General features: G+C 44.0%; 1 protein-coding gene across 1 annotated transcript in view; it reads right to left on the bottom strand.

Annotated features, from left to right (window-relative positions):
* The window catches only part of LOC144766832 (uncharacterized), a 145,538-nt gene that overhangs the window by 28,776 nt on the left and 94,593 nt on the right, over positions 1–22,169 (bottom strand). The window contains exons 3-4 of the mRNA XM_078650552.1: positions 4,719–4,851; positions 3,635–3,817 (exon numbers count right to left, since the gene is read on the bottom strand). Coding sequence (XP_078506678.1) covers positions 3,635–3,817; positions 4,719–4,851 — 316 coding nt within the window. The remainder of the gene's footprint in view (positions 1–3,634; positions 3,818–4,718; positions 4,852–22,169) is intronic.

Genomic DNA, 22,169 nt, shown 5'->3' with positions numbered 1-22,169 from the left:
TCCAAAGGTGACGACCCCACCCACCAGTCCCTACCTGGAAACTGCAGCGAGAATGCGTGGAAGACCCAGTGTTCCGCCATGACCAAGCAAACAGTATTGAAGAATATTTAGCAAATAATTCCAATATGGCATCCACCAGGACGCTGGAGTGGGATGCCCAGACGTGGCTAGGTGATCTAAAGAATGGTGATGGATTAAACCCAGATCAGTTGACGGGGGGTGAGTGTTTGATTTGCTTAAACGCTTTGTCCATCATCCCCTTTTGTATTGCTTTGTTCGCCCTAAGTTGGCAGGGTATGCTCAGACGTGAGTCCCTTGCTCACTTTGCCACTGGATTCAGACTAGCCTGGCTGATAAGGGCTATTAGTCCGAAACCGGTCCCAGGATGCTTATTTCCGGTCCAGGGAAGACATGGCTTGGCAGTTCGGGCTGGACTGTTCCCATGAGGCACAGGGTCAAGACTGATTTGCATATAGCTGTGTCTGAACTGGGGTGGCGAAATGAGATAAACAACGATGATAGATTCAATCCAGATCTGTGACTGGGGGTGAGTGTCTGAAAAATTTCAGCACTCCGCCCATCAGCTCCTTGTGTTTGCTGCCTTCATGATAGTCATCAGAGAGGCCTACATCAGGCAGACAGCGGGAGTCTGCAGCACACTTGACCGAAGCTTGCAGAAAGCTGAACAAGAGCTAGCTGCCATGGCCAAAGCAGCAGCTGCGGGCTCGATGACCCTAGCCCGAGTCGCGGAAGCCAATACAGCGTATGTGGAAGGATTAGCAGAACTACGAATATACAGCATAGGGAGAGGGACAGATCAGCGGCACTTCTTGCCTGGCTTGCCAGCCACAACCAGGACACACAACCAATTACTGAGAACACGGCCCTGCTGAAAGGGTTGCCATTTCCCAGGCAGATAACCTATGGCTCATACAGGGCCACTACACAACAATATACAAAAGCCCTCACCAGGGCTGTCAGAAAGAGGTCAACCATTTCCTAGCACCCCAAAACATACCCCAAATTCCGAGGGAGGATGGGTCTCTCCTTGAGGCAGTGATCACAAACTCGGATGTAAAGCAAGCAATTCAGGCACTAGCCCAGAACAAAGCTCCCTGGCAAGACGGCCTACCTATAGAATACTATAGCACCTACGCCACGTTGTTGGCGCCAAAATTGTAAGGCATGTACGAGGCAGCGCTAGAGAAGGGGGAATCTGGCTCGTTGCGGGAAAAAATATAAACCAATAACATTACTATTCGCTGATTGTAATTTCTAGGCAAGATTTTGGGGGACCGAATGGGCCCAATGCTCCCGCTGTTAATACACCTGGACCAGAACGGGTTTGTGTTGAGTAGGAATACATCCCAAAACATCAGTAGGCTCTTTCATGTTCAGGATCGGGCTCCGGGCCGCAACCCCAGGGCGGCTTGACTGGTCCTGGACTCGGAAAAGGCATTTCACACCCTGACCTGACCATACCTCTTCGAGAGACTAAAACGGATGGGGCTGGGACCGACCTTCAGAGCACAAGTGAAACTATTATACACAAATCTCACATCGAGGACACGACTGGGTAAATACATCTCGCTGCCCTTCCAGATAGGGAGAGGCACCTGCAAGGGTGCCCTCTCCCCCCTGCTAGTCGCCACGGCAATGGAGCCTCTCACGATACGGTTGCACCGGGAGGGAGCCTTAGAATACCCGAAGAAAGTGTCCTGCAATGCTCGGTTTAAAAACATACACTTCTCCATACCACATCGGGCCTACCTCAGCCCGCCGCAGCTCCAACGGTTTTACCCAGACACATGAATTCTGTGCCCAAGATGTCAAACCCCAGATGCAACATTTAAACACATGCTTTGGCTATGCCCCATGATACAGACCTATTGGAGTACAATACACAAGACACTTCGGGAATTAACAGGGCTCACTGATTTTCACACCTGGGAAGCCTGCGGGATTGGGTATTCCGCAGACTAAAGACCCTTAAGTTCAGATGTGCTTTGCCTCCCTAGCCCTTCTACTGATGAAGAGAGGGATCACAATGTATTACAGAGCACCAGAAGGACTCCCACTGGCAGCCTGGAGATGGGCAGTTAGTAAATGGGACTCAGCAGAGTAGGACACAATCAGGCGGGAGGAGGTACAAGTGGCGCGTAAGAAACATATTTCCACAGACTAGGCACACTACTGTACCAATTCCGCCACCAGGCAGTAAGCACGCAGCAAACGCCACCCTAGATAACAACAACTGAAGCCCCAAGTCAAGATATACTAGCCCAGTCCACCTCAAATACTGGTAATACCACAGTTACCTCCAGACACCACGATAGAACATGACCTGGCAGTACCCACACGGGACAAAGAGACCCATACACAGTGCCTACACTCGCCTGAGACATACTTTGGGAAAGCCCTACTCCCCCACCCCCTAAAAAAAATGCAACAACCTAATCCTCCCCTCAACTGATGCCCATGGATGAAGATGTTCTAATTTACCTAGCCCCAATCATCCTAGGTTCTCATCCACTGTTCATTGTCCATGCCGGTAGTTTCACGGACTGGATACAATTCAAGTTATATAGCTCCTATTATGGCTATATTAAGGCACACCACGACACTGTATGGCCAGAGAAGGGAGACCAATAGCCAATCCTGTTACACACATATACTGTCACACCCTAGGTTGACATGCAAAAATGTAAGATGCAATTATGATAATCGTGCCAATTGCTAGAACTACAACTATGTAAACTGTCGTGAAGAATTAAATAAAAATTGTTTAAAAAAAAAATGAGAACAAGGGCCAGGAGGACCAGGCTCAGGAGGAACACAAGTACCAGTTCTAGCATGACAAGGGCCAGTTCTAGTTGGAACCGAGCCTGGAAGAACAGGGTGAGGTGGTCCTGGACAAGCACCAAGATGAGGGTCAACAGAACCGGAGGACTAGGTGGACCAGGGCTGGGAGGACAGGGACCAGGAGGACCCAAACCGTTAAGGTAAAAAGGTCTAGTACCAGGTGGACAATGACCCGGGGAACAGGAAGGCCTGAGGATGTACAGGAACCAGAGCCGGGGGTGGGAGGGTGGTGGTGCAGGCAGGAACAGGACTAGAAAACCCAGAAACGATCAGAACCTGGAGGATGTCCAATACCAACTAAAACCATATCAGGAAGACCCACAGATCAGAAGAAACAGAACAAGGAGGATAAATAATAGAAGGAATAGGAGGACCAGGAGAACCAGAAGCAGCAGGACCAGAAGGTTGAAGAGAATGACCAGGAGGAGGACCAGAAGGAAGAAGAGGGCCAATGCTAGGTGGAGCTTGGTCACAAGTACCAGGATGGCCTGAAGCCCCATGAGGATGAGAATAAAAAAGAAGTATTGAGGAGGAGAAGGGTCAGAAGAGGAAGGACGACCATGAGGAGAATGTTAAAGAAGGACAGAAGGACCAGGAGAAAGAGGACAAGAAGCAGGAGACTGTGTGATTCTAGGCCACATGAGTAAGGACTTTGATGAGGGACAGAATGAAGAGATTACTGAGGATAAGGATGCATGTTGCTCTAAGGGGAGCCTCAAATATTATCAGTAGAAGCTTTCTGCCAGAAGCCCAATGCCCGTTAGTTCTTTACCTTGTTTTCAGATTTCATGTTCTGAGACTTAATTGTAGGGTTGATGAACTTCTCGAAAGACACATTGGTGCCACAGCGTACCCTCTTCAGGTTGGTTTTTGTCTTGCACTGCTCCATCTTCAGAGAGCAGAAAGCGCACATCGGGCAGATCTCCTGATGCTGGCGACCTTCACTGTCACAGACCTGGAAAAGGAACACATTAGTAATCTGGAACTAAATGTCAACGTTTTCAAGAAGGACTCTAGAAAGTACCCTGGTCTGGATTTCACTTGGGAGCAGCTCCTTCACCGCCCCTTGAATGCACAAAAAGAGCAGAGCATAGTAGAGAGGGTAGATTTCCGCTTGATGTAGATGAGATTTTGGGGCAGCCCACAGACAGAAAAAAGAGACTAGTCTTTTGCCCATCCTTCAATAGACACACCGGACTGTAGCCTGGTGGATACCCTAGAAAGCAGGAGGAGAGAAAGGACTGGATTTCTTTGTCTGCCCTCTGAATGGACTGGGTATGTCGTGGAAGCAGGGGAATACTGGACTGAATTTCAGAATCTTGAGGAAAAGACTCTAATACAGCAATTTAGAGAACAAATACAATGAATTTCAGTACACCCTCAGAAACACTATACGGGTAGTGAACCCCAACCCTCTCAGATTGGACTCTAGAGTACTCATCCAATGACTGGAACAGAACAGAAATTGAATCAGGACTCATCAAATAAAACTTTTCTGAGGGTGGATGAAAGGATACCCGGACGTCCTAGCTTAGAGAAAATCTAGGACATCCAGAAAGAGGTATATGAGATATTAGGCCCTCCTCCAGAGCCAGATAGGAGTTGAGAATGTTCACCACCTTGAAGAAAAATCACTATATGGCCAAAGACCTAAGGTACGACCAAAAGTTCAAAGGGTTAAATTTGTGCACAGACATGTTTACAAAAGCCATGTCTTACACAAAGTGAAAAGAGCAGATTTTTTCAAAGAGAGATGATAGACTGGAGGCAAGTGGGAGTGCAGATACCTCAGCACTTCCGCTTTCTGCAGATGATTGGCAGGAGTAAACCCCCCCCCTCCTCCCAGCACACTTTACCATATCTCCATATCCCAGTGCTCTTTCCTCAAACAGTTTCCAAGCCTTCACAGCCAAGTCGGTGGTGCAGGACCCCTGTAGCACCTTGGTGCACATCATCGCCGAACTGTCATCCTTTTCCAGCGAGAAGAGGCTGCGGGGATGGTAAAGAGACAGTAGTTACCATTCATGGACAGCAACAGTGACAGCATGTCGAAAACCTAAGGCACCAGTTAGTATTTCTGTGTCATTCAAAACTTTCTAACAGTCCTGCAACAATGCACTATAAGGGCTTGGCCTGCCTCACTGATTGAAGATAAGGGGAACGGGTGTCAATGCTGGCCCCTAAGTGCCTGTTACACTTGAAGTTGAAGAAGATTGACCAAGCCTCTCTGAACATGAGAAATTGCCTGTGATTGGCATGGCAGCTCCCTGAACCCAAACCACCTTAACCCGTTCACTGCTGCCGTCGGCCGTTGGACGTCGCGCGAGCTACCTCCCTGGTGCTGCGGCCGCACCCGTTTCTTCGAACGTTCAGCACTGGCGCTGAACGTTCGAAGCAGCAAACGGGTTAATATGGATACGTTAAACCACGTATCTCTGCAGAGGATGACATTATCCAAAATTCTTCGTTCAGCTTGAACAGACATATATTTACTAAGATCACCAGATGACTGCATGCCACAAGCCACAGATTTTCCTGGTGCAGGCTTTGCTTTTAAAACTCATTGCTTTCAGGTGTATTACTCCCATTTATTACAATGACCTGAACCATGCCCCTAATTCCGGGAGTACAGTCCTAAATGAGGTAAGTGGAAGGCCAAGATTAGAAACACAGGGGCAGATTTAGGAAATGTCATGCAACTCAGGCCAGCAAGCAAAGATGTTGCACTGTGTTGCGTGAACAGGAGAGAGCTGAAAAGCACGATATCTACTAAGATATGGCAGCCTTCAGCTCTCCCCCCTTGTGCTGGTACACTTGTAGCTGCCTAGCGACAACACAGGCACCTTTACGTCATGCTGCAAGGGTGGCTGCATTACAAGCATGATTGTTGTTTGTGCAGGAAGGTATACCTTGCTACACAAAAACAATCCAAAGAGACAATTTCCTCTTTCTTTTTTTTTTTAAAGTGTTTATTGTTCAGGTCATAGCGTTAATACAAAAAATGTCACAACTTGCATAAATAACAACATATTCATCATGCTGTAGGGAAAATAAAGCAAGAGAATGACAGTACTAAAAAATGAATAGGCTAAACAAAGAAACGCAAGATGTAGTTATTGATCCTCCATATGCTGTATCACAGGCTGCCAAATCTGATTCCCTAGTTTTTTTTCTTCAATGTCTTGAGACGATAAAGATTAAATTCTGTATAGAAAGCATTATAAAACTTCGCTCGCCACATTTCATAAGAAGGTGCCTCCGATTTTAACCACATTGAAGCGATACATAAACGAGCTACTGCCATAGCCATAAAAACAAAATAATCTGTATGGGTAGTGCAATTGACATGAATCAACATTTCTACATAGCCCAAGCATCAACATCTCTTTAGATATCATAACTTTTACATTAGTGAGATGCGACAGAAACTGTTCAATTGATAAAAAAAAGGTGCTAACATATTACAGTCATAGAATATATGAACTATATCGGCCTGCGGTATATGACACTTAAAACAATTCCCTGCTTGGGCATTTCCCCACTTCATCATATGGGCAGGTGTATAATACAGATAAAATAAAGTTTTATAGTGCTGGGATCGGAAATTCGCCGTCAAAATGACTGTGGAATCCAAATCAATAGATTCTTGAACAAACGAGCCAGCACTATTAAACCTGGTACTCCATTTCGCATCGTGTGCTGCTATGCCATCATGTTGTGTTGCAAGCAAGATGTTATATAGTATCCCAATCATAGCATGTTTGGACATAGAGTCAAATAAATTATTAACGGCTATGGGAGTTATTTCAGGGTGTTTGGAAAAAAAATCCCTTAATTGCAAATATTTAAAAAAATCATTCTGCAGTATTGCATATTTATCCCTTAACTCCATGAATGTCAACATAATACCCTGATCGAAAACATCCCCAACCCGTTGAATCCCTTTCTCATACCATATTTTCATCTTAGCATCCCAAAATATAATTGGAAGTAGTTCTGTAGAATCAAGTGGAGTATAGTAATTAATTCTATTAAGAGACATAACCTTGTGCACCCATCTCAATCCTTTAAATGCAGCGAGTACGGTCTTGAATCTGTTTTTTTATAATATCCTTGCTCGAGAAATTAAAGCAATAAGTGTCGCGAATGATCCCCTAGTAACATCAAATATATATTGAGGGTTTCGACCGTCCTTATCTCGCCCCCAGTGACCAAACTATCAATATTTTTTAGGAGACAAGCTAAATAATAGAAAGCAAAATTAGGCACCCCCCATCCCCCTCTAGAAAGTTGTAGCGTCATATATTTTGAGGCCCGCCGGGCTTTCTTCCATCCCCAGATAAACCTATCGGTAATGGATTGTAGTGTCAATAATTGCTTGTGTGACAGCTCTAGTGGTACTGTCCGAAAGAAATAAAGTACCCGGGGTAGTATGCACATCTTCAATACATTCCGTCGCCCGACCAAGGATAAGTGTAAACATTCCACCTTTTCGAGCTGCCTTTTAACCGAGCCTACTATATCCGCCCAGTTAACGGCGACAATTTCTTGAAGGGACAGCCTAATCTTAATCCCCAAATATCGGGCCTCTTGAGTCACTCGCGTCTCACTGGGGCATAGTCCTGGGGTGCAAACGGCCTGGGTCTTTAAAAGATTTAGCTTATACCCAGATGATTTTCCAAACTCAGTGGTCACATGCTCGATTTCCAATAGCGCTTGCTCCGGGTCAGATGTAACTATTGCTATGTCGTCAGCATAGGCTAAGACACGCACGCTATGATTCCCTACCACCATTGATTGTATATTCTGCGAAGTTTCCAGAATATGCAGCAGGGGCTCAATATACATCGCAAACAGTAGCGGTGAGCATGGGCATCCTTGCCTTGTGCCACGCGTAATGTATACATGTGCGGATTCCGCCAAACACAGAGTGCACGAAATTTGGAAACATTCCAAGGACTGCTTCAAATGGTGCTAACAGTCCCGAAAAAATGGGGAACATCCTTTACAACGCGGATGTTACCCCGCAGTACTGTTACGGCGCGTCTTTTACAACGCAAGTCGTAACCACGACTTGCGCTGGAGGGCGCTCTAAGATAAGGAATAGTAGATTTACTATTCCAACACCTTCCCTACTGTACGTAGGCTGGTGTTGGAATAGTAAATTAAACTATTCCTAAGTCCGCACCCCAACAGCGCAAGTCGTGGTAACGACTTGCGTTGTAAAAGGCACGTTGTAATGGTACGCGTGGTAATACCACGCGTTGTACCGTTGTACATCCCGAAAAAATCATCTTAAATACATGTGCGATGCCGTTGGTATCAGACATGTTTAAGATTTGGCTTAACATTTCTGCGAAATGCACTGGGCAGTTCGTTGCTAATAATGCATGTATCTCTGCAGAAGACCTTGCTACTTGCAGATCATACAAAGATGGTACTACTCCGCAACCCTAATGGAGTAAAGATACCAGCAGGAAAACATGGCAGCCAGCTAGAAAGTCGGTCGTGGGTGCCTGAGGGAGAGGTGGCGTGTTAGGGTAGAAGTGCGGAGCCTCTATACGTGAAAAAGTGCGTGCAGAGAAGCGATAATATCAAGGCAGGTCTTACCTTTCGTAAAGTAGTTTTGGAGCCGAAATCGTTGCGGAGAGCTGCGGTGGCAGCAGTGGTGCATGGTGGCGTGGGATACGATACGATCACCCGACCAGGAGGGGGACGAGGCGGGGTCGCCTACGGAGCTTCCAGCGGGGAGCAAGCTGTGCAGTAGAGCAGCAATTGAGGTAGGGAGGGGAAGGAAAGCGGCGGCAAGAATGCCAGTCTCGTGCTGTGGGGGCCTCGAGCAGGTCCGAAGGTAGCCCCAAGGAAGGAGAAGGAGGAAAAGGGGAAAAAACCCTTGCTAAGCATTTTGCAGCAAATAGTCAGGGAGGTAAGGAGGCTGAGGAAGGAGGGTTAGCTCAATTGATTGTACGGGACAAGAACACTTGAATAGCTGCAGCAAAGAAGGAAGACGCCGCCAGGTACATTTTGAGAAGTGCTGGGAGGGGGTCAGGAGAGGTGAAGAAAGGAACTACACAAAAAAAAGAAGTTGGAGACTGGAGCACTAGGGTGCAGAGTGAGGGTAATAAAGGAAATATAGGGATAAAACCAAAGACCACAGCGAAAAAATATACTAGGCAAGGGAGCAAGGTAGATATACCGGATAGGAAAATAAAAATTACCCCCTCGCTAAATTATTTTTTTTAAACGCTACCCAAAACATTGATACTACAGAGGGGCCCCGCCAGCTACCCCAGAAACATACAAGGGCGATAGTGCTAGCCGGAGTTTATTAGATTGGTCAGACCACTTGACCCCAAACAGATATCAATTGTTGGAGACAGATATGGAGGAAGAAAAGCAGGACGTGGTTAAAGAGATAGATGCGCGGGAGGGACCATTTATTTTCAAGTGAAACTTCCCCTTCCCACGAAAAACTGAGCACTAGGGGGGAGCTAAATGGTGGCGAGCTAAATGGTGGCGAGTTGCTACTCATGAACCCTCCAACGTTTGGAGATTTAGATCTCTCAGTCATTGCTCTTCTAAAGAAGCTGGATTTGGATGTTCATAAGGGCTTCGAGGAGTCAAAGGCGAATCAGGAAGGGATTAGAGAGATATGTGGCAGTCTGGAAGCTAAATTTGATGAGTTGAACTTGCGTTCAACAGCTCTTGAATTAGAGGTGAAGGAGATCAGAGAGAAAGTTGAGGAGAACCATAAGGAGCTGGAGAATGTTAGATTCAGGGAAAGAGAGTACAAGGAGCGGTTAGAAAGATTGGAAAACATGCAATGTAGAAATAATTTAAAAATTTTGAAACTTCCAGAGGGGAAAGAAGGCTCTGATATAAAAGGGTATGTGGTTAGGTTGTTACAGACAGAATTACAGTTAGATGAAACTGAGGAGCAGATTGCTAGGGATATTCAAAGGGTGCATCGTGATTCCTTCAGACTGAACCCAAACTGTGCGAAGCCCAGAAGAATATTGATAAATTTCTTAACATATAGTTTAAAGGAAATTTTTTTGGCAGTGGCCCTGAAAAAAGTTGCCATAATATTGGAGGGAGGTAGAGTGGAGGTCAGGTTAGATCTGTCTACAGTAACTGCGAACGGGCAGTGGGAGCTAGGTAAGAGGATTGAGCCGTTAAGGAGTTTGGGAGCAACGGTGCAATTGAAATTCCCGGCTTTTCTGAAAGTTATGTGGAAAAATAAAATACACACCTTTCGGTTTGTTGAAGATGTGGACAGCTTCCTGGAGCAGTGTCAAAGCGGAGAGATCTAACACTGGCAGTCAAAGGAGGCTAATGAGATATACAGAAGAGAAGCAAGCAGTGTAGAGGTTTACGACTTTTTGCCGTAGATAGTTATGAGTGTAGGTAAAAAATAGCCCACCGCAGGCAGCAGGCACCCGAAGGGCCAGGGACGGCCCAGAGGAAAGTTGGTTGGGTTTTCCAGGGAGGGGGGTAAGGAGCAGGGGGTAAGGAGCAGTGGGGTAGGGGCTGGGGGGGGGGGGGAGGGGGGGGGCAGGGGGGAGGGGGGTGGGCATGGGAAAAATATTTGAAAAAGTCCTCAGGAGCTATCTTCTCACTAGGAGAAGAAAGAATGTATATTGGGCATGTTATGAAAGGGGGTAGTCTGACTGAATTAAAATGTTTGTCGTGGAATGTAAACGGTCTTTGAGTCAAGTCAAGGAGGGAGTTAATTTTGAAGTATTTGAGAGATCTTTCAGTTCATATTATGATTTTGCAAGAGACCCACTTAACTGGGGAAGAAAGTAAGCAATTGTTGGCGTCACAACGCTGGTTAAGTCATGTTTTTTATACACCCCAAGTCGCTGTCACAAAAGCTATTGCGTTGCTGGATAGGCAAGGGGTAGACTGTGCAGTGGAGGGCGTGGTGGCAGATGTTAAGGGCAGATGGCTGATTGTGAGCCTCAAGAGAAAAGCCCAGCTATATGATATTATAGGTTATTACGGTCCAAACCAAGATGACGTGGGGCCCTTAGATGAACTGGCGAGGGAATTAATAGGCCTCTCGGGAAAAAATATTTTTGCAGGTGATTTCAATACAGTGTTGGATCACAAGTTAGATCGATCCTTTAATAGCAGGGCGATAGTAAATGTGAAAATGTCGAATAGGGTGAAGGATTTGATGGCCCAACTAGGGCTCTGTGATGTCTAGAGAAAAAGGTCCGGTCAGCTACTAGGGTACACCTATTATAATAAAAAGTATAGTCATAGATCACGGATTGATTATATTTTGATAGATCTCGGGTTGGCGGACAATGTGACCCAGATAGCCCATGTAGGGGTTCATTTATCGGATCATTCAGCAGTTACTGTGGCTTTAAAGATACAAAGCGGTAATGTGGGGTCAGTCTGGAGATTGGATCGTACAGTTTTATACGACCATGAAGCTTTGGAGAACTTAAGCAAGGAATTGGATTTTTTTTTTAGAGAAGAATGTGGGGTCATCCAAAATCGATATAGTCTGGGAGACATGTAAGGCTTTTCTTCGGGGAAGACTAGGAGCATTGGGAGCAGTTAAAAGGAAAGCCTATTTCAATAGAATAGATGTTTTGGAGAAAGAAATCCACCAGCACGAGGCAGATATAGTGAGCTTAGGGGGCCTCGAGCCAGAGGGAAGGTTGGTTCAGGAGTTGATTGAGCTAAAAGGAGAATTGACAAGGGTGTTAAGCCTTAGAGTTAAGGAGAAATGGGAGGCCAGCCAATTGGCACATTTTGAGTATGGAGAAGGGACAGGTAAACTGCTGGCCTGGAAAGCGAGGAAAGATCGGGTTCGAAATTTGATCAAGGAAGTGAAAGTGGGGGAGCAATTGGTCACCGATACTAAGGATATTATGGGAGCCTTTCACAGGTATTTTGAGGAAGTCTATAAAGAAGACTTTAAACCAGACACCCAGGCAGTAGACAAGTGGGTTAAGGTGTTGAAACAAGTATCAGAAGAATTTCGGGATGTTTTAAATTGCGAGATCCCGCAGGGAGAAGTGGAATCGGTAATTAAGCAAGTAAATAAAGGGAAGGCTCCGGGTCCAGATGGGCTTCCTGCCGAGGTTTATAAGGCTTTGTTAGTGAGTTTAGCGCCTATACTGGCCCAAGTGTTTAACGATGTTTTTTTGGGAAGGGCTGCTCTCCCACAATCATGGAATGAGGCGAACATTATAGTACTGCCGAAACCTGGGAAGCCGCCGAAGTATTTGGACTCATACAGACCGATTTCACTTTTAAATTGTGATTATAAGCTCTTTGCGAAGATTATGGCGGACAGGCTTGGGAAAGTTGTCTCTCACAAAATACATGAAGATCAGAAGGGCTTTATTAAGGGCAGGTATTTGAAGGAGTTAACTTTCTCTCTTATAGGGAGTTTAGTTGTTGCCTCCACCCATAATCTTCCCTTGGCGGTCATCGCGCTGGATGCCGCCAAGGCGTTTGATCGGGTAAATTGGACATACCTAAAGGCTTTGATAAAGCATCTCAACCTGGGTACAAATTTTAGCACGGCTCTGGCGCTAATATATCAAGCTCCTACATCTAAGGTACTAGTGAATGGAACATTAACTCAGTCAATAAAAATAATGAGAGGTACGAGACAAGGGTGCCCCCTTTCCCCTCTTTTATTCTATCTCTACATTGAACCCCTAGCCTGCAGAATCAGAGAGGCAGAGAGGATCCCTACTTTTAAATTTCAGGGATGGGCAAGGAAGATCGGGCTATATGCCGACAATATAGTCATCCTCACCTCGAATCTGCAGCAGTCGATGGGTTGTTTCGAAGAAATAACTAAAGAGTTTGGGAAAGTTTCTGGGTATCGTATAAACGCTGAGAAGACAGAGGTTATGTCGTGGAATTTAGCATCTGAGGTTATCGACTGCAAATATGAGATACGCTACTTGGGGGTGAGAATAAGACAGCTTACTAAAGTTAACTTTGTCAAGGTTAGGAAAGAGATTTCCTCTGCTTTGCGGGGGCGGGCACACCTCCCGCTAACAATATATGGTCGAGTTAGCCTGGTGAAAATGATGATTTTACCCAAGATAACTTTTTTGTTTTATTCACTACCTCTTTTATTTGATAAGGACTGGTTTGTTAGGCTACAGAGTGAGTTAGGATCTTTTATCTGGGCGTCAAAAGGATCCCGCTTATCATGGAAAAAATCAGGAGAAAATTGTCGAAGGGTGGTTTGGCGGCCCCTGATTTCCAGATCTACTCATGGGCCTTCTTGCTGAAGAACTGTAGGATGCTGTTGGCTACCCCAGGGAGCTCGGACATTGGGAAAATGCTGAGTGCTTGGTTAAGGATGGAGAATCTGAAGCAACAGGGGTACATGTATAAATTTGACGATCCAAAATGTTTCAAAAAAATTAGATTGAAAGTGTTGAAGGATCTAGCGACGGTTTGGTTCAAAATTAGGAGGGCAACAAAAACACCATACTTTAGTTTTAGGGCATCAATTTGGGACATGCCAGGTGCTCCCCCTTGGACTAAAGATGCGTTGGTATTGGCACTAAAAACCGATGGACCTCAGAGGTGGGGAGAGTTGTTTATAGAGGGGGACCTGGTACCCTGGGGTTATTGCGAACAAGAGTGGGGGCACACATTTTCAAGGTTTAAATACTTACAGATTCAAAGCTGGGTGGCCGGTAAGGCAAATTTAATTGGCCAGTATAATATCTTTGAAGAGAAGCTGGGGATGGAGAGGCCAATAAAAAAAAGAAGTTGCACTGTGGTACTGGTCAATAGTAGAACTTGAGGATGGACCATTCACCTTGCCGGAGACCCTGTGGGGAGAGTGCTTGCCGAAGATTGCATCAGAAGATCAATGGCAAGTAACTATGTTTACTTTATATAAAGTGGTAAAACCTGCAAACCTAAGAAGAAATCACTTGTTCACCCTCCACAGGGCATATTGGTCTCCCAGAAAACTCTCTAAGTTTAAGGCTGGCGGAATGGTGGTGTGTTCCAAATGCAACAGCTTCAATGAAGATGACTTACATATGTTTGTCACATGCCCGGCGATAAAGACTTTCTGGGACGCCGTAAGTACATGTTTGTCAGCGGTACTCGCCCAGCAGATTGAGGTAAGCCCTGAACTAGTTATGTCAGGAATGTTGGATCTACAAGGTAAGGGCATGGACGATAAAGCAAAATTTGTCTTTAATGCTATATTGCTGGCCCAGAGAGAGATATGCAGAAATTGGGTGTCGGCAGATCCTCCGACAGAATTGAGTTGGTTAAGAGCACTGAGTGCCATTGCCAGGTTGGACATTGTGGATCGGCAAAAGAAGAGATATAGATTTTGGACTCCTTTCCTGTTATATTTTGGGTGAAGGGTTGGGTAGTTAGGGTAAAGGTTTTTGAAGTTCTATGATTAAGCCTTCTCAGATCTCGGCGGGTATAAGTCTCGAGGAAGACCGGTTAAGGTGGTATACTTCCTCCTAAGAGCTAAGAAACCCCTTATATGAGATAAATTGCCCTAGGGCGGTACCACGAAAGCAGGGGCGAGGAGTTGGCAAATGAGGACATAAAAAAAAAAAAGAAACCAGGTTGTGTTCAGAGCTCTTAAACGAGCCAAGCCAAAAATCAGTGAAATCCTTTCACGATATCTCATTGCAAGGAGGCATTGTTCCATGGTAGTTTCGGTGTTGCTGGTGACCGGACTTGCCATATCGGAGCAGAAGGAATAAAATAATTCCTGCTACTAGTCCCAAGATGAGAGGCAGGCCGCCAAACACAGAGTGCACGAAATTTGGAAAAATGCCAAGGACTGCTTCAAATGGTGCTAACAGTCCTGAAAAAATGGGGAACATCCTTTACAACGCGGATGTTACCCCGCAGTACTGTTACGATGCGTCTTTTACAACGCAAGTCGTAACCACGACTTGCGCTGGAGGGCGCTCTAAGATAAGGAATAGTAGATTTACTATTCCAACACCTTCCCTACTGTACATAGGCTGGTGTTGGAATAGTAAATTAAACTATTCCTAAGTCCGCACCCCTACAGCGCAAGTCGTGTTAACGACTTGCGTTGTAAAAGACGCGTTGTAACGGTACACGTGGTAATACCACACGTTGTACCGTCTTACATCCCGAAAAAATCATCTTAAATACATGTGCGATGCCGTTGGTATCAGACATGTTTAAGATTTGGCTTAACATTTCTGCGAAATTCACTGGGCAGTTCGTTGCTAATAATGCATGTATCTCTGCAGAAGACCTTGCTACTTGCAGATCATACGTTTCTCTAGACGAGGTCAGTGACACATTTTTTTGTAAAAGAATGGCTTTCATTCTGCTTAAAGTATCAATCCGTATAGAAGAGATATTCAATGAAGGCCATATAGCCGTCTCCCTTTCTGTCTCTGTTTTTGGATACAATACTTGCATACAACAAGTGACCGTGGACGACACAGTTACGAGATAACTTTTTCATGGCAACATGCCACAACAGCTGTGATCATTCAGCATAACGTAACTGCCATTGGATAGCTGCCTGAAAACCGGTATAATCGTAGGAGAGGGTGAAGCGTGCAGGTGGCATGAAAGGTTATTTGCAGAACCGTCACACTTAGTGATTTTTTGCAATTATTGCCACTAAGGAAAACTTCATGTCCCCTATTCCAACACATGTGTGTATATGGTAAAACCCAGGTCGACTTAATGTATTCTTTACCCAACCTTTCATACAGGCCCGCTGGTATATGCTCTAGACAATACTGAAACTGGAATATCATGACTGGAATTGAAATGGAGCCATGAATTATCCACTCAATCACAGGCTTCTCGGAAACTGTCAATTGTAATCTATCCAGTTTTTCAATGCTCAGCACCGTATAGTCTGCTCCTTTTTGTGCCAAAGAGATTTGTTTATCTGTAAGGTTAAATACAGCAAACAATGACGTTGTATTGATTAGATGCCATGGCACATAGCCAGAACGCAGATTTTGCAACGTCCAGCCTAACAGCATGATAGAACGCAATTCAGTCTGACCATGTTGTAACTTTAGTAAGTCTTGTTCTATGATGTCTATAGCAGATGACATGATGCTGTCCATGGAATATATTCTGGAAGACAGAGTCGTTAACCCATTGTCCACTACAGAAAGTGCTTTCTCCAAATTAATACGATCAATTTCTCGTATTTTTTCTGCAGTTTCTATTTGCGTCGTTGTAAGCAGCATATATACCGGCGTATATGAAACGTTTTTGCCTTGGCCTGCGCGGTTCCATTAAGAAATCTCGCAAATAATTGCTTTCTTTAAGTAAAGATAAGTGTTGTTTTATGTCTGGAAGTGTAGATTTCTGAAGCCATTCAAGGCAAAGCTTCCCTACACTGTAAGTAGTTACCATCCCTGGATGTTGTCTCTGGGAATATCTTGGATCTGGCCTATTCCATCTGAATCCTTGTGATTTGTTCAGGAAACTTTCATGACAGTTATTAGTGTCTGTTTGCCAGATTAACCATTTTTTCCAGTTAGAATCTGTTCTGTTTTAATATATATGTTATGTCTACCTCCTCATCTGAAGCGTTATTACTGTCCGGTGCAGGTTTTGGTAAAGATGGTTTATTCAAATCTTTTATCTTTGCTAAGCCAAGACAAGTAGTCTGTTGAACAGTGTCATTTAAAAACAAAATTTGTTCTGGTATAATGCAGGCTCTGAGTAGTGCTTCTAAACCTTGTACCTGCCAATCTTTCGTGCCCCAGACAGTTTTTGTCTCAATGTTGTCTTTCCAGTCGTCAAACCCTAAAGTAGGCAGTTGAGCATAAACGTTTGCAGAATAAATTTGTTTAGTATTGGTCAACATTGTTTTCATTCCTGTGTTATTTATATTTTTAAAATAAAACATTTCTGGATTTGTAATATTAAACTCTGTAAAGTATGGAAATTACTCAAAGAATTTTCTCGAACTTCCTTTTGGCGGTGTTGGACAATGTTCCCATTGATTGTAATAAAACATTTTTCTAGGGCTTGCAGATTTATACAAATAATGGTGACCATAATGATTAAAACAATACATTTGTTCATAATCTGATGACCCTTCTAAGTAGTCATGTTCTGTAAATTTAGCTGATATTTCTAAATCTTTCATCATGTTGTTAATAGTCTCAAAGTCCCAATCATCAGAAAATTCACTGGGTGCGACAAAATCACTCAAAGAACCTTAAATTAGTGTGGAAGCTTCAGAAGCTCAACCGGACCATAGATGTCATAATCAGTTCTGTCCCATGCTCTACCCCCAAGTATAGGAACGGCTGTGATGTTCACTGCTGACAGTCCTCTTTTTTCACGATGAGATGACTTGTAAGGTTTCAGGACCAAGTTGATTTTGTTACTTGCTGTGTCCATAGTACTGTATTTTCCATCAATCATCCTTCCCAAGCTCAATACTAGCACGAGCCAGAGCAGGAGGAAAAGTACACCCAATCCAATCCAAAATTCCACCCATGGTGAAACCAGATATGTTTTTTCTAGTAGATGAAGGAGTTTTGATACTTTTTTCTTGAAGTTTGTCTTTGCTGGCTCATCCTCAGGTTCACTGGGATCCTCAGAAAAGTTATCGAAGTTGATTGTGTAGCCAGAAGCAGTTCTGTCAATTGTTGGGATCGCATCAGGATTACTCGAAATCACTGGAGCTGTCTCTTTCCTTGTCATATTTGTATACTGAGACGTTACATCATTGTAGACAGGTGTTTCTTGACAAACTGTTATTTGGGTCTCAAGAGGCACAAGTTCCATGGCTTTGTTACATAGTCCTTCTTTTCTTACTGCAGGTTTATCAAAGGTGATAAGTCTTTCAGTTTGAACCTCTTGGATTGTAGCAAGATTTGGTTGTCTGCTACTTCTCGGGAGTCCACTGGGCCTACTACTTATTATTGGCCACATGATTGTGGTTTGACCAGGTTGATAGATACAACTCTGTTCTCCCTTTTACCAGCAAGGGGCGGTAGTACTACTGATCTTGTTCCTTGGATGGCCAAGACAGGTATTGCTTTTTTGTAAGAAGGCCCAAATTCTTTCTTCACCGCGATCTTCTCCCTGACCAGATCCCCAATCTTTGGAATCCAGACAGGTCTTGCTGGAACAGGTGGTTTCTCTTCAGTGGGCGTTTGCTTCTGTATAGTATTACTCAGACTTCTTCTTGTTTCATTTAAGTCCTGTAAAACAGCCAAATGATCTTTGACATCAAAGGGTTTTTGTTCCACCACTGAAGTCTGACTATCGACGTCTTCGATTATCATTCTAGTACCAAACATTAATTCATACGGAGTGACTCCACCCAGAGAATTTCTTGGCAGATTGTTAAGACTACATTGGACCCGAACCTAATACCTTAGCTGTTATGGATTGCTTTATGTCACGTTTTTTTTCTTTCCACTACCGCATTTCCCTCAGGATGGAAGGGACTAAAGTACCGCAATGCAATGCCCAAGCTAGCCATGGCCTCATTGTAAGCTCGTGAGATAAACGCAGGACCCTGGTCAGAATGTAGCGTGCCAATTGCGTATGTGCCGATAAAGACTCGCAAATCCTTTATAACAGTTCTGGCGTCAGCCGAGCGCTGTGTCCACATCCAAATAAATCTTGTCCTAGTAGTTGTGGGACTGCATTCGTCCATTATGACGTTTGCAGGTAGATAGTCTAATGCTATCTAATAATGGTATCTGAACTGGGCTGGCTACACTGTAGTCAGGTATCTGGTGGCTTTCGCTGCTGCGATATCTGTTGCCGTTAGGGCAATAAATTGTGAAATTGTACACATCAACTCCCAGTCCCGGCCACCAGTACATCTTTTCTAATTCTATTAGAGATTTCAAGATCCCTTGATGTCTCAGATCCTCTCCCATATGTGCTTCGTGTACCAAAGCAGCTCTCCGATTCCTGTTTGGTATTACTCTGTCCCAAACTCCAGGGATTTGAGCAAAAGGAACGGAGTTTGCATCAGTTATGTATGTATTTGTGAGTGGATAGTTTATGCTGCATAGCTGCCGTCTATTGAGGCTTTTACTGCTAGTAACGTTTCACCATCTATTACTCTTTTCGAACGAGTGATTGTAGCTACGGAAGCCGCCATTGCGGCTTCATCAGCCAATGAATTCCCTGCAACGTGAACGCCATCACGCTGATGACTCAGTGTAAGAATCACGTGAGTCTTTTGTAGTTCTTTCTGGAAAAGAACTACTTGTTCCCAAAGCGTTTTATGCTTAATTGTGCCACCTTTTGCGTCTTTGAAACCATTTTGGACCCAGTTCTGTAGATACTCATTATAAGATTGAACGCAGTAATACGAATCGCACACTATTAGTGAGGGGAATTCGCGATCAGTATTTTCAAGCGCCATCTTGAAAGCCTGTAGTACAGCTCGCTGAGCTGTACAGTCTGCGAGTGATTGAGTTTTAGTGACCATAGGTCTGAATTTACCTTTGCGCCAACGACCTTTAACGATCGCGCACGCAGCACGATAGGCTTGTTTACCCCCAATTGCGGGCTGTGCTGATCCGTCTGTATAGATTATACATCCGTAATGTTCTAGAGGCAGAATTTCGGTCAGCATTGGACATTCGTATTCGTATTGTAGGAATTCTTGTGTCTTTAAATTAGGGCCAAAGACATATTCAACGTCTGTCGCAGCAAGAGAATTAACCTATTGTATCCATCTTGGATGTAAAGCCTTAGCATTAGGAATGCTTGCCTTTGTTACTGCCTCTAAGGCAGGTACAGGTGTAACGATCAACATGCTTTTACTCTGCACCAGAGTTCTTTCTTTTGCTACTGCAGTTTGAACCGCTGTCAGAATTTTTTCTGTTGAAGTAAATTTCATTTCTGCTTGTGTGTACAAGTGTGATTTGAATGCAATTGGTAACTTTTTTCTTTCATTAAAGGTCAGGTATGTGAATCCGCATTTCCCTGGGATGACACGGATCACGAGATTGCGCACATTCTTGCGTGTATCTAATTTTGTTTTAGTCAACATGTCTGTTTGTACTGAACGTAAAATTTCTGTATGTGTTTGAGTCCAATTAGTTGGTTTGAAATCATGTTTGATTAATTCGTACAGAGGTTTAACCCTTTCTGCGTAGTTTAGAACATAAGTTCTTCCAAAATTCAGGAAACCTAGAATTGACTGTAAGTTCTTCAGCGTTTTTGGAGGTTGGAGCAGCGCACATTTCTCTAGAAAGTTTGCTGCCAGGCTTTTGCCTTCACTTGATAACTCATACCCTAAGAATAGGACGTTGAGGTGGGCAATTCGTGATTTCTTAAAATTGAATTTGCACCCTTCAGATGCAAACCCAAGTATTATGGTGTTCACTCTTTTCAAGTGAACGTCCAAATCATCATCTGTAAGATAGATGTCATCGACATAAGATAATGCCTCATCATCGTACATTTGTAGTATTTCTGCTACTCTGGCTGAAAATAACCCCTGAATATTCTTAAATCCATGGGGGAGACGGCAAAATTGCCGCTGTGACCCCAAGATTGAGAAAGCCGTCAAATGCATGCTTTCTGGTGCAATGCTTTGACAGAAAAACCCATTTGAAATGTCTAATGTGGTTTTATATTTTTTTGCGCACAATGTTATTCATCAGTGCTGCACTTTGTGAATTTTGTACTGCAAAAGTTTTGCAACAAGAGTTCAGGTGTCTGTAATCCAAAACTAGAAGATATGTATTGTCTGGCTTGGAGACAGGAAGCAAAGGATTGTTCATAGATGAGGTGCATGTTTCAATCACCCCTTGATATTCAAGTTGATGTAAGATCTCCCTGACTTGTTTTTTAGCTTCTTGCTTTACTGGATACTGCCTCTGAGCAGTAAGTTGATTTTTTAGCTGGATTTTGTGGTGAGGAGAATCCTCATACCATCCTACGTGATTTCTATATAATGTTGGAGCTTAAGCTATTGCCCATTTCCTGGCACATGTATATTTTTTATGAATTGGAATGTGGTTTGAGAAGGCTGGCAAAATTATCTCTTCGCCGTGTGGGCACTCCCTAACAACTGCAGGTGGCCAGTCCTTTTTAGCTAGAAGTATGTCATAACCCTTGGAAAGCTTTTCCCAGAAGAGAGCTTTTATTTGTCTAGTTATGACCCCCTCCATCCGGAGTGTTACTTCATATAACTTGTGGGGTACGCTAACCCTGGTGTCTGCAGTTTCAACCTGAATGTTTTCATTCAAGTCCACTGTCTCCTGATGATCCTTCAGGATCTTGCGAACTATGGTTACTTCTGCTGCGCTGTCTAGCATTGTCTGAGCCCATTCCCCATTCTTGAGTTGTGTATTCAGAATCCTCGGCATGTCTGATCTTTATGCTTGCTACCTTCTTTTTGGAAAATGTAGATTTTTTACTTTGGTGAATGGGTTCTTTGTCTTTGGACTTGACGCGTTCTTCTTTGTATTCTGACCGTCCTCTTCTTTCCGATTTCTGCGAGGAAGTCTGAAAGGTACGAGAGGAACGTGTACCATTATCTTGATATCTATCAGGTTTTCTTAAAGTATCCCTATTTCTCAGGTTGTATCTTTTTTCAGAGGGTTCCCGCTGGGGAGACCTGCCTCCTCGTTGAGGAGATCTTCCTCTGGACTGAGAGTGCTTCTCTTTAGGAGGTGTCTGTTTAGTGTTCTCCCACTTCTTTTTAGGAGTAGTGAGATTATTTTTAATAAAAAGAAATTCTGGATTCTCTGTTAGTTGTGGTTTCCCACCCTAACTATCTCTACCTAGTTCTTCATAGGATTTTTCAATAATTGTGGCAAGCTCATAAGGTTGCTCAGTAATGTCTGTTTCTTTTAATTTCTGGCTGATTGCTACTGATGCTGCTTCTCCTATAATGTTGGCTAATAGTATAGCCGAGACCTGTTTGAAATCTTTCAGTAATTTCATACCTAGATTTAAGGCCGGTTCTGGACCGTATTCATTTTGAATCTGTCTTAGAACGTCTGGTATCACCGCCATGGACGGAACACCATGTGTTTTAGTGTAGATTGAAGCAAAGACTGTACCCCAAGTGTCACAGTCCTCTATGTGTGGTGCAATCCCCATAGGTAAACAGATTGTCAGAATCCTGTGTTTCTCATGAGGTGTGCTATCAGGAAATACTGCCTCTATTTGAGTAAATTTTTGTGCTAACCAGAACGGGATATGTTCTCGTTTTGCTGGTAGTTTACCAATGACTGACTGTATAGTCTGTGGTGTGATTTTGTTTGTGTTCCCCTGGTGAGGGGTGTCCTGTGGAATTCTTACAGCTGGTTGGACTGTTAATG

Source organism: Lissotriton helveticus, chromosome 7 (genome assembly GCF_964261635.1).
Source record: "Lissotriton helveticus chromosome 7, aLisHel1.1, whole genome shotgun sequence".
Classification (NCBI taxonomy): domain Eukaryota; kingdom Metazoa; phylum Chordata; class Amphibia; order Caudata; family Salamandridae; genus Lissotriton; species Lissotriton helveticus.
The sequence above is the reverse complement of the archived record's forward strand: the minus strand, read 5'-3'. Positions and strand labels throughout refer to the sequence as shown.